Source organism: Tenrec ecaudatus, chromosome 8 (genome assembly GCF_050624435.1).
Source record: "Tenrec ecaudatus isolate mTenEca1 chromosome 8, mTenEca1.hap1, whole genome shotgun sequence".
NCBI lineage: Eukaryota > Metazoa > Chordata > Mammalia > Afrosoricida > Tenrecidae > Tenrec > Tenrec ecaudatus.
The window spans coordinates 82,178,714-82,192,090 of record NC_134537.1 but is presented as its reverse complement, the minus strand read 5'-3'; the positions used below and the strand labels follow the sequence as shown (position 1 = coordinate 82,192,090).

At 45.8% G+C, this 13,377-nt stretch overlaps 1 protein-coding gene and 1 pseudogene across 1 annotated transcript in view; one reads left to right on the top strand and one right to left on the bottom strand.

Annotated features, from left to right (window-relative positions):
* INTS9 (integrator complex subunit 9) overlaps positions 1–13,377 on the bottom strand; it is a 108,568-nt gene that overhangs the window by 23,532 nt on the left and 71,659 nt on the right. Inside the window, exons 8-9 of the mRNA XM_075556452.1 lie at positions 12,581–12,715; positions 965–1,076 (exon numbers count right to left, since the gene is read on the bottom strand). Of these exons, the coding sequence (XP_075412567.1) occupies positions 965–1,076; positions 12,581–12,715 (247 nt within the window). The remainder of the gene's footprint in view (positions 1–964; positions 1,077–12,580; positions 12,716–13,377) is intronic.
* Positions 10,560–11,980, top strand: LOC142454593 (histone H2A.V pseudogene; annotated as a pseudogene).

The following is a 13,377-nucleotide window of genomic DNA, read 5'->3' as shown; positions in this document are numbered from 1 at the left end:
CTAAAAGTGAATTTTCAGTAACTGCCTTAGAACCAAGGCAAGGTGGTGTGAAGACCCCATTTTTAGAAACAGTGAATTAGATGTAAGGTTTCTTTAGGACCTAAGGTTTTCTGAGTCTCTGATTCTAGATTATAAATCAACCAACCCAGGATGTTACTTGGGTCTAGTCTAACATCCTTCCAAAGTCAGAATGAATTAGCTTTGCTTACTGTGAGCAAAAGAACAGAAACAGGCCACGGCTAGCAGAGCGAAGGCAAATGGCAAGGGGCAGTGCCTTCCATGCAAATCTGAGGAGACCCTCTCCTTCCCCTAGAACACATCGTCGCTGGGGCAGGGCTGCACTCAGTACCCCTCTAATTCTTTGCTCCAAGAAAAGCAGCAGCACCTCCAGGCTTTACTGGCAACCACAGCCAAAGGCATTTCTGCTAGGTACACACACACCACACATCTCTTGACGCAGTCTTCCCCAGAGAGCAGAAAAACAGAGTAGCATTCAAGTGGCAGTGGGGAAAACACACACCGACTCAGTGTTGTCAGTTTAAAGTCCATCGGCCTTTTCTGTGCTCTCATTTGCAAAGCTAAGAAGTGATTCTTCCCTGCTTTGACACTACCGCCCTCGCAGTACCCCCACACCCACCAAGAGACAAGCAGTCTATAAAGAAATCTCTATAGAAATCAAGTGGGGAAATGTTGGGCACTTATTGTCTAAAGTGGTAAAGATTCTAATGACCAGTCTAGCCACCTTCAGATTCAAGTGAGGTTCCACCTGCCTGTGATGACAGCAGCCGCCTCTGAAGGCCGGGCAGAGAGGTGGATACTAACAGGGAGTAAGGGGCCTTTAAAGGCGGCACCAGTGGACGGGGCGATGAAGAGAAGGGGCCAGAAAGGCACTGCCCTACAGAGCAAGCTATCCAAGAATACATGCACAGCCGACCCCAGTTTGCGGTCTGCCGTGCGCACACACCTAAGTTGCTGCAGAACTCTCCGACCATGCCATCTGGGTTGGCAGTTGGGATCTGGGTGAGCCCCGTTAGAAGGAGCACATCGCTGTTCTTTAGAGAAGCCTGGTCCATGGGCTGAAAAACACCGAGAATCACATTAGTCATTTAAAGCAGACTAAGTCGTTTGTAAATACCCAAACCAAACTCAGTCTCAGTCCGTGCTTAGAACCCTTGATGGGAACAGAAAGCCTCATCTCTTTCTCGTGGCAGGGCTGCTGGGTTTGATCCACTGGCCTTGCGCTTAGCAGCTCAACTTGTAACCCGCCGTGCCACAGGGGCTCTTCTCCTCGGCCAACAGTGCAGATAAAAGAGGCTACTGACTGTTCTTTCCTCCTGTGTCCAACCATCAGGCTTCTTACCTCCTCCGAGAAATCAGTACTGCTCGGCAGGGTCTGGCTGAGGGAGCTGAGGACCCCCAGGAAGGAAACAAGAGGTGATCAAAATTCACAGAATTTTATGTTGAAGATCTCTGATTGCACTGCAAATACATTTCACTATAATTAAAAAAAATCATCTTTCTAGAACACTTTGTTGTTTTCAAAATGCTCTCTCACATGTTATCGCCGGCTCTGAAACGTTAGTCTGTGCCAGAAACCACCTGCAGGGCTCGGCAAAACACAGCTTGCTGATGTCTGCAGGGTTCAGGTTCCGAGTCAGTCTACTGGAATGGCCTAGGGTCTGCATTTCTAACAAGTTACCAGGAGAGGCTCGTGCCACTGCTCTGGGCATTGCGCCTTGAGAATCACTGCGTTCTCATTTGATGGTGAAACAGCTCTGTGGAGTATGTGAGATTAGGGTATGTTACGAGCAGAAGGAAATTGCGGTTGGAGGTGCATAGGTGATGCATAGGTGATCTGCCCTAAGTGTTAGTGGGAGTGTAGCCAGGACCCTGGGCTGGCAGTGGTGGAGTGGAACAGAGTGAAACACTGCAGACCACGGCAGTGGTGGAGTGGAACAGAGTGAAACACTGCAGACCACGGCAGTGGTGGAGTGGAACAGAGTGAAACACTGCAGACCACGGCAGTGGTGGAGTGGAACAGAGTGAAACACTGCAGACCACGGCAGTGGTGGAGTGGAACAGAGTGAAACACTGCAGACCACGGCAGTGGTGGAGTGGAACAGAGTGAAACACTGCAGACCACGGCAGTGGTGGAGTGGAACAGAGTGAAACACTGCCGGGTCCAGCACCACCCTCACAGCTGTGAGGCTTGAGCCACTGTTGCAACCACCGTGTCACGCCATCTCATTGAGGGGCATGCTCTCCTTCATGACACTCTGCTTTACCAAGCATGATGTCCTTTTTCAGGGACCAGTCTCTCCTGCTGACATGTCCAAAGTATCCTTGCTTCTAAGGCTGCACTTGCTCAAATACCCATCTGTTTGTTCTTCTGGCAGTCCACGGTTCCTTCACTATTCTTTGACAAAACTCTACTGCAGAGGCATTGATTTTCCTCTAGATTTCCTTACTCATTGTCCAACTTTCACATGCACACAGGTGACTGAAAATAGCAGGGTGTGGGTCAAGTAGGCCTCAGAGCTCAGTGACAGCACTGCTCGGCTACACTTGTAAGGAGGTTTTATGCAGAACCCCCCGTGCAATGTCTGCTTGCTGGATTAGGACTCAGACAGTGGAAACCTTGCCTGCACACCGCCCTACGCAGCCACGTCCCCGAGGTGACTTGCCTTAAAGTAGGGATCTCCCTGACCTGGCCTCCGGAGATGACTTCCGTCCTTGTGAACCCTAACGCCCTGTGCCCTATTATCGGACACCCAGCACGTGGCCTTCTCTTCACCTAGCCCAAGCTGGATTTCACCTTGTCTTCTGAGCATATAAAAAATACCAACCACCTTTTCTGAAATATATCCTGATTCAAACTGGAAACGAGTGAAGAACTGTGGATTACAATGTCGGCAAGCTCCGATGTGAGTTCATCTGCTCATCCCACCTTTGCCCATTTCTGTTTAAAACACTCACTGGAACACGAGGCAAAAGCAGAAACACAATTTACTAAGAAAGACGACCCACCCCATTCCCTCTGCTAATAAAGACGACAACAAAAAAACAAGCATGGACAAAAGGGCTTTGTTGCTTGAACAGTAACTTGTCCTATGCCATTAGCTGCTTTGTACCCTGAACAGCCTTTCTTTAAAAAGACAAAGTTATGAAGAGATAATGATATTTAAATAGTTTCTAATTCCTGTTGGCACAGAAACACCCCAGGGAGCCCTGGCAGGATGGGTCTCCGTGTACTTCTCCAGCAAACGCACATGCGTCCCCTGCTCCCAGAGAAGGAGCGGGGCAGCCTGGGAGCACTGTTGTCGCAGCCGCAGATGTGCACCGGGCCTGGGCTTTCCAGTGTGTGCACGCACCAGCTTGCAAGAGGGAGGATGGTAACATAGACACAATGGGACCACGTGGAATGGGGGGGGGCATGGCAACTATTATATATGGATCTTCTTATAAGAGGCAGCAATGATCCACAGGGCTGATGGCAGGGCAGGGGTAGGTTCCAGAGGGGCTAGGAAACCCCTGAAATGGTCTACAGACCACTGTTGTGTTCATGTTCACATGATCCAGATGATACTGTGATCCCCAAGGGGCCCAGCACCACTGATCTAGATGAAAACCTCCTGGGAAGAAACACTGGCCCTGGAGCATTAGGTCTGGACCTTGGCCATCAGCATTGCCTTCCTTTGAGAATTAGCTGAGTGGAACAGTTCTAAGCCGCACGGCGCCAGGTCAGTTCCCCAGCATACCTTTAGCTTTGCATCTCGGAGGTAGTTCTCCTCGATTCTGGGAGCTCCTGGGAAGCATCAGGCTTAAAAGGCTTTAAGTGGCCCTGTCCATACCAAGTGGACACCGCAGCAGCCCCTTCTTCACACCAAAGGGCCGATGTACATACTGCTGGTGTCACTGGCTGCTCACTTAGGGTGTCCTGTGGGCACATTTTGTTTGAACACACAAAAAACCCACCTTGTTCAAAAATCGACTGACAGTACCTTACAATGTTGACAATCACACTTGGGGGAAAAAAATTAAAAAAGCAGAAACCCTAAACCAAAAAATTATGTGGCCCCTGTGTTGGCCCCTGATGGTTAATTTTTACTGAACATTCTGCAAAGGGCATAAAATATAGAAGGCCAGTCCCTATCCTAGGTCCCAGAAGTATAGAGCACAGCTGTGTGTGTGTGTGTGTGTATATATTATATATATGTAACATATCTATTACAGCACAGGCAATGGCAGGCAAATTTTAAGAATCCACACGGAGGACAAAAATGCCAAGAGGAATGCAGACCATGCAAGGTTAGTTGAGGTCAATATTTATGGATTTTTGACACCTGAAGGTTTGGGTCTAGTTTTTAAATTTATTCCTCTTTCTTTGGCTAAGGAACTTAAGACTCATTTTAAGACAGATCAGACAGCACCATCTTTGGAAAGCTTCCATGATATTTCACTACCCCATCCCCACCCGCACACCAAGATGTCCTTCCTAAAAGAGGCACCCTGGTATCCAATGCTTTCTGTCCTAGCACGCCTTGTACTGAATATTTCAAACGGTGGCCAGAGAAGACAAAGCATCATAGTAAACTGTGCAAAGACCTGGCATTTGAAAACCAGAAGGGAAAACACACTCAGCAGTTTCTCACGCTCAAGGAACGAAAGAATCAAATCCAGCCTCCAGGTGCAACACCGAAGGGTCCTATGGGCAAAACCACAGTGAAGCACCAGAGGATGGTGGGCATGAATTAGAATCCACTGGATGGCAGGTTTATTGGTCTGTCTCCCCACAGGGCGGGGACTTTGTATCCATACTGCCTAGCAAAACATATGGCCTCCTGGAAATGGTAAAGAATCATTGGTTGCATCTAGGAATCCTGACGAGAACACAGTTTGGTAGGAAACATGAGCAGCTGTTTCCTGGCAATCAGCAGCAGGTGGGAATAAGCATGTTAAATGTGGGAGGAGCGGGGAGAGAGGTAGAGGCCACAGGAATGTACAGGTGAGAGAAGAGCGGCAGGTCAGGAACTAACATGGTGAAGTAAAATCACTTAGCATGGCTCTTCTATCCAGTCTTTGAAACCTCCCTGCGCTCAGTTGGGTGGGACCATACAAGCAGGGTGGGGGAAACTCTAGCAGAGGGACTGGTCAGCTTTGCTATTCTACCAGCTTCTACGTAGCCATCATAGGTCCAGGAAGCGGGACATCCTCAACACTTTGCAATCCGTTAGTTTCCCCTAATAACCCGCCACCCCACCCACTGCCCCGCCAAAAAACCCAAACTCCAAACCAAAATTGCTCAACTCTGTGGATCATAACAAATGAGGGATACTACTGGAAAAAATGGGAATTCAAGAACACTAAATTGTGCTCCTACAAAATCTATACACAGACCAAGAGATCGTCACTGGAACCGAGTAAGGGAAACTGTGTGATTTAAAATCAGGAAAGGTGTGCGTCAGAATTGTACTGTTTCACTCTATTTACTTGGTTGGTAGGCTGAGCAAATGATTTGTGAAGTTAAACTCTATGAAGAAGAACGTGGCATTAGGCTTGGAGGAAGTCTCATGAACAACTTTTGACGACAAAAGTCCCCACGACTGGTCTCATAAGCAGCAAGATGACAAATGGAAGAATGATCCAAGGTGTCAGAGTTTTGTTCCACTTGGGTCCACAATCAGGGCCCACAGAAGCAGGAGTTAAGAAGTCAAGCATATTGTGTTGGGCAAATCTGCTGCAAAAGATCTCCAAGTGTTGAAAACCAAAGATGCCACTTTGAAGACCAAAGTGTGTCTGACCCAAGTCATGGTATTTCAGTCATCTCATGTGCCAGGGAAACCAAACAATCAATAAGGACGACCGAAGATCTCATGTCTTTCGATCGATCCTTCGTTGGCAAAGAATACGGAACACACCATGGAGTGCCAGAAGAACAGACACATTCTAGCAAGGACGGTGAGACTTGGTCTCACGTGCCTCTAATATGCCATCAGGGGTCCTGGGGAGGGCCATCATCCTTGGTACAGCAGAGGATCAGCAAAGAGAGGCAGACGTTCAATAGGATGCGCTGACACAGAGGCTTCAAACAGCCATGCCTGTTCGGAGGCTGCGTTTTGCTGCTGCAGTGGGCGCTGGAATTGACTTGATGGCTGGCAGAAGTAACTTTAAGGTTCAGTCCACCCTATGCGCAAAACAAGCATTAAGAAGGGGAAAAACAGTTCCTAGAGAAGCCCACACTAAAAGGAATTTCAACAAGAAACTGATGAAGTGTCAGATGCAGCTCTAGGCTGCCCTTAAAAAGTGGTGAGAGTGGCGATACCGGGAGGGTGGAGGGGAGGTGGGGTAGAAAGGGGGAACCGATTACAGGGATCTACATGTGACCTCCTCCCTGGGGGACGGACAACAGAAAAGTGGGTGAAGAGAGACATCGGACAGGACAAGATATGAAAAAATAATAATTTGTAACTTATCAAGGGTTCATGAGGGAGGGGGAGAGGGGAAGGAGGAGGATAAAATGAGGAGCTGATGCCAGGGACTTAAGTGGAGATCAAATGTTTTGAGAATGATGAGGGCAATGAATGTACAAATGTGCTTTACACAATTATGTATGTATGGATTGTGATAAGAGTTGTATGAGTCCCTAATAAAACGATTAAAAAAACAAAACAAAAAAATCAAATACACTTGGGACATGCCAGGTGAAAAAAAAAAGTAGCTAACAGTTAACTATTTTGTTTTATGTTCAAAGTTCTGTTTGGCCAGAAGCCGATGATTGCTAAATGAGAGCGGCGACTTCACATTCTAAGAGCCACCCACAGGTCTTTTCCTGTGATGCCCAAACTCCCTGCTGCCGAACCAACTCTGAAGGAGAACTGGTCTCACAGTGGCCCAGTGGGGCAGAGGAGGGCTGCTTGGGGTGCTCAGGTTGGAAATCTTTACGGAAGCAGAGAGCCTCATCTTTCTCCCAGAAGTGGCATGGAGGCTTAAATTGCTGACCCTGTAGTAAACAGTCCAGCACTTAACCCATGATACCACCAAGACGCCCTCTTCCCTATAATAAAACCTCTCAAATGAAGAATCCGTGAAAAAGCAAATACTTAAGTAACTTGTACTTCTTTGATGAGGAAAGGGAAAACTACATTTGGGATTATGAAGTACATCATACTTATTCTTTAAAAAGCAAATTCAAACTGCACCCTGCCAAAGGTCGTCTCTAATCCCAACCTGGATGTGGCCCCTCTTCCCAAATGCCACAGCCCTCCAGTGGATTTCTAATCTTGCAGTCCTTATCAATTACGGCCTGTAGAAATTCGCCCCACATTCTAACCCCTCTGATGTAATGTCTACCTGTCGGTTTCCTCCGTCTAGCATGCCCCCTTGTTCAAAGTAGCTCAGTAAGTTATCATTGACTAAAACAGGGGCCAAATAAACAAATCAGCAACACTATCCTTCTTTAAAAAATCGTGTTTCGGGTGAAAAGAGCTCAGCTGCTAACCCAAACAAAGGCTGTTGATTCTAATCTGAGCCACACTGCAGGAGAAAGATGGGGTGCCTGCTCTCCTACACTGCTCTATCAGGTTGTTATGAGTCTGAATCCGCTGAGTGGTAGCAGGGCTGTGCCACTGGCTACAATTTTGACACTGTGTCAGTGTTTTCCTTATTCCTAAGGTTTGTTCTGTTTCTATTGACGTGGCTTTCCTTTCCCCTCACATTTGCTTTGGGATAAATACTGACATTTTGGTCTCATGTCATATACTTCACAGTTTAAGAGCACAAGACTCAGTAGTACTACTGTTTATTTTGTGAATCAATCTTATTTGGCTGCAAGATGATCTACAGAAGTGGCTTCAATTTCACATTCATGGTTTTCATAGGAGACAGACTTGGGAATTATTTCAGGCTCTACCTGTCCAGTGGGTCTCTTAATTAAAAAAAAACAAAAACGGAATGTGAGTTCTATATTTCTTTCACTCTGTCAAGGCCCTTCTAAAGCAGTGGTTCTCAACATTCCTAATGCCGCAACCCTTTAATACAGTTCTTCATGTTGTGGTGACCCCCCAATCATAAAATTATTTTCTTTGCTACTTCAAAACTATAATTTTGCTACTGTTATGAATTGGGCAACCTCTGTGAAAGGGTCGTTCCATCCCAAAGAGGTTACAACCCACAGGTTATGAACCACTGTTCTAAAGTGCCTCTGGTCAGAATGGTTAGTAGTATGATTTGGGCACTATCTGGTTCCAATCTCAGGATACAGATCATGTTGGCTATTAATCCTGAGCATCATTATTTCCATTGATCCTTTGGTTTTATTCATTGTCTTTTTCCATATGAGGATAGACCAGGAATTGTATTTTTGAACATATGTTATCCTAGAGAAAAAGACATTTCTGAGAAGCTGTTGAGAGACAAAAACAGCAAGTGCAGGCAAGAGTCCAGAAAACTGTCCATTCTTTCCCACCTGCGTCATGGTTCCTGTTTACTGAGCTCAATTATCCACACGCCTGTGAACTAGCTCAGCTGCCCCCACAGCCTTCCTCTCTCACAGAGAAGCTGGAGGACTTGAACTCCCCACTGTTTGATAAGCAGTTTAAGCACGGTGCCACCTGGCCCCCCAGTCCTATATGGGTATATATCTGGTTAAACAGTCGGCTGCCACGTGATGCAGGCTCACAGTGACTCCAATTATGACAGGGCAGAACTATGCTCCAGGGTGCTTTCCATGCAGATTTTTTGGGAAGTAGATCACTAGGACTTTCTGGGTGAGCACCAATGGCCAATCTTTCAGTTACCAACCAAGCACAGACCTTCTGCACCACACAGGGTGGCGCGCGCACACACACACACACACACACACACACACAGAGCGTTTCCATTTGTTTGCTCAGGTTCTTGAGTTTGCTGAGTTCTTAGAAACTCTTGTTTATTTAGTCAATCAGGTTCAGAAGATCCCCCTATGTTCCCAACTTCTGGGGTTTCAAATGTGTTGCAGCTTCTCAATTATGGTTTGAGTGGCTGAGGTAATTAGTGCGGTGAAATGTTATGTCAGCTTTGGGTCATACTGAACCACCTACATCTCTGAGATGTATCTTACTACCTCACAATTCACCCTTTACAAAACACTCTCCTCAGATCAGTTGGTTAGTATTTTTGATGTCTGTTGTTGTTTACAATTGGTATTCATAAGTGAAAAATGGATCCATGCATTTTCTCTCTCTCTCGCCCTATCTTCAAAGTATCTGTCTTAGAATATTGGGCATTTACCCTCATTTTCTAATGTCACAAACATAGAAGATAGAGATGAACTGGTTCTTGAAAGATTGTTCAGTCACCCATAAACTAGTTAGGAACGCAGGTCAGGCTGGGTCCCCTTCCTGCAGATACAGCATCAGGAAAGATCAATTGCTAGACAAGGACAGCATGGCTGGCAGTCAGCGAAAACGAGGGGTGTCTTCAAGGAGATGGGCTGAGGCAATGAGCACAACCATAGACTCCACCATGCCAACGGACAAGATGATGGCCCACGACCAGGCAATACCTCCCTGGGTTATACACAGGTGCCACCCTCAGCTCTCCCTTAGTTTCTACGACAACGGCCTAATAGAATGTCTCACTGTCTTCAACTGACCCCGCTCTGTCAACTTTCAGTGTCATTAACACCATTCTCAATGTCACACAGGTATGACATCTTCAACTTCCAATTTTCCTTCTCTGAAGACCTTGGGGATTCAGGAAATGTTTGCTGATTCAAAAATGTTTCAATGTTTTCTTCAATTTGTGCCTTCGTTTTTACGGTCTCAACCTTAATCCACAGCTTTATTATTCTTAGATCACTGTGGCAGACAGCTGTATTCTTCCTGGCTAATGAAGGATCCACCTAAGTGGACCAGATGTCAGCAGGAAAAAAAAATTGGAACAAAAATTTTTTTCCCCATAAAAAGCTACTTCCCCTGCCATTGTAGCAGGAAAACAGACACAAACAACTTATATAAACAAATGGGAACATTCTAACAAAATATCATTCGTCAAATAGAAGTTGAGCAAATTTGACCCATGGCTTATAGTTTGCCAACCCTGAGGTAATCAAGTTTTTATCAAATCAGAACTTTCCATGTCCCTGTTAATAAAGAATGAAATTATTTCAAAAATCTATTTCCCCCATTTACATAAAATGCAGGTTGCCAGCTAGAAATTAAAATTAATTAAAGTATGTTGCTCATTACTTTCAGTCCGTATTTTTCCTTTAAATTTATGAACCTTATAAGGATAATTTACTGGAAATTACATCAGTAGTACTGTTAAGGCTGTGATCTAAGCAGGGCAAATTAGAAGAGTTGGCAGTCAAGTAATCTGTCTTTTACGGAAGATTATATCAGGAATGATCGAATCTGCCAATAAAAAACGTTTGATGCAGTGGAGCGGATGAAGATGACACTGATGGGCTTTTGCTCTCGCCAGACGGGAAGGGCGCAGGAGTCTGCAAGCTACGGGGAAATTACAGAGCGCGTGCACCTTATTTGAAATGAAGCCTGATTATAGCAGGGGATGCGAAAAGCATGCAGAGTGGCCGCTGCGAAGCACTCTATAGCTGCAGACTTACAGCGGGCACTGCCTTCCCGTGGCGCAACGGGGAGGATGCACAGCTGCAGCGCACGTAACTACGCAGTCTCCAAGGAGCCCTCCGTGTGGACTCGGTTCACTCCGGTCAGCGGTTCTGAGGGAAACGGATGAGGCATTCTGCTCCAGTAAAGACTAACAGTCTCAGAAGCCCTCTGGGTCAGTGTGACTGTCCTCGGGCCACTGAGTCGGAGTCCACTCCATGGCAATGAGTGAGACTAAATCTCGGCCTCATGGAACAGAACCAGCATTTCTGAAATGAACAGTACGTTCTGTACAAGCTGTTCTATAGGGAAGAACTGTTATATGCAAAAGCATGCTATGTGTCTAGCGTCTTGCTACATACGGCTTTTTAAGGAAGGATGGACCTTCCTGGCCGACGAAGGCGGACAGATGTGCTAATGTCTTGGACATGGGTGTTGACTGTATGAGGATAGTTTGCTGCCATCACAATGGGTGACTTTGCTCTTCAAACACATGACAAGCACCTGCCCTTCCCTCTGTAATGCTGTGCCTGCAGGTCTTGCGCGGCTCGCTTCTTCAAGTCTCGATCCAAGTGAAACCTCTAGAGACCCGTCGTCTCCATCACTCTGTATAGAACCCTGCCTTGTGTTCCAGCACTCATACCACACTTACTGTGTTCTGCACACACCCTCTCTGCATGCACACACGAGCAGGTTCCTTGCCTGATGGGCACCAGGGAATAAGAGTTTCACTCATAATAAGCAGAGTTACAGTTTCACACTTAGTAAGAGTTACAATTTCAGAAACCCATAGGGGCAGTTCTACCCTGTACTACAGGGTCACTCTGAGTCCGAATCAACTCAGTGGCAATGAATCAGCTTTTGGTTTGAGAATTACGTTTGGCACATCGTAGGCGTAGTAAATACTAAGTAAGCGGAGACCACACAGTCTGAATTGCAGTGCGACAGAGTAGCTGTTGGGATCTTGCTACGTGTTTGACTAGCCCTTTCTCTGCTTTGCTTGCTTGAGATTCAGCGTGTTTCAAAACGGCTGGCAGTACGGCTGGAAAGAACTCTGGAAGGGCCAGGATAAAGGTGGTTTCCTGCTCCTGATGGGCCGTAGTCATCGACACCTAAAATCCAGGGCAACCAGCCATGGACCTGTGGGCATGACTGCCGCTGTGTGCAGTGCGGTCATCCTGGAGGACATCACCGCAGAGTCCTGAACTGACAGGGAGTGTTCAAAAGACTTGAAGGGAAAGCGCGCAGCCCCTACTCACTTGCAACTTGCTGTCTGAGGAGATGAAGAGCTGGATTCGCTTTACGAGGCCACCATTGCTGGTGGTGGCGCCATTCCGCACATCCACAAATCTCTGATTGGGGAGAAGCCTGGCTGAGGACGCTTGGATTCCTTATGATCTCAGGACACTAACTACTCCAACACCTGTCAGCGTGGGTGATGCCAGTGACCTGCATCGTTGTGAAGAACGCCATTCTGCCTTTCTGTAATGCTAGTTAAGCAAGTTGGGAGTTTACTTATCTTTCTAACCAACTGCACTTAGGTCCTAACCATATGTAAATGTTATTGTGGCTTCAAAGAAGCTATTGATTCTGAAGGGTGGGTTTTGATCGGCAGTTTTTAAAAAAACAGTTTGGATTTTAATTACGGTGCAGAAGTTATTGTAACAAACATTTGGTTTTATACAGACATTTTTTCCACTCCAGTGGAAAGGTCATATCCCAAACTAAAAACAAAACAAAAAACACTAAATAACAAATATTTGCTGAGTAAACGAGTGGCTAGATTTCCAACAAGATTCTTACGGAGAAATTTGTAATCCTATGTGTTGGAACACGAGTAGTCGATTTTTCATAAAGCGTCTCCACAGAAACAAAAAGCGGGAAGATTTAGACACAGCGGATGGCATTCCGGATGCATTCTGAATCTGAGTAAAATAATCAAAGAGCAGAGCTGTTTGCAGGGCATTCAGAATTACCTGGGGGTGTGTAGTCAGCAAGGAGGATCCAGAGACGTAAGACACTTTCTCGTAGTGGGACTGGATTATCCAGTTGGAGCTCCCGAGGGCATAACCGGAACTCAGAGGAGTCACCTGGACGGCACCGAAGAGTTCCTGAAAAGAACCACAGTTGCAAATGGTTAATTCTGTTGAAATGTAATCAGGCTATTTAATTTCTTATTAATAGTCTGATGAAAAGACTATATGCAAATGTACATAAATACAGTTCATACTGAGAAGCATAAGTTTAAAATGAATACAAAGAGCTTAAACATTTTCTTCTGATAATGTGTACTTGTACATTCCTTTTGCAAGGCAAATTAAAGACTATCTGGGGGGTTGGGAGGCTCCTAGTAAGGTGTAGTAGTAAGGGGTATGATGAGTGTCGAGTGATACAGTCACACTAAAGAGCTTGCAGGGAAACCGAAACAAAACAAAATAAAATGCACCAAAGTATCAGCCTCAGTTTAGAATGAGAAACTAATACAATGAAATAAAACAGAAAGATAACAAGATATGACAGTCACAGAACTTTTACTCATCACCTCTCAGAGTAAAGTTCAGCCTATCTATATTATTATGAGGTGCTCAGGGCTAACTCATTAAAGAGAGACACACAATATGTTAACAAATGACCAAAGAGAACTACTTTGGTTCTCCTTTTTCATTTCAGACTAGGTGTTAGGTTCTCGGTCTGTCTGTGTTGAGTGGTTCTGGGCACAAGTTGGTAGAAATGGGAACCCAGATAATTTAGGTATTTGCCAGATTGCTTTGTC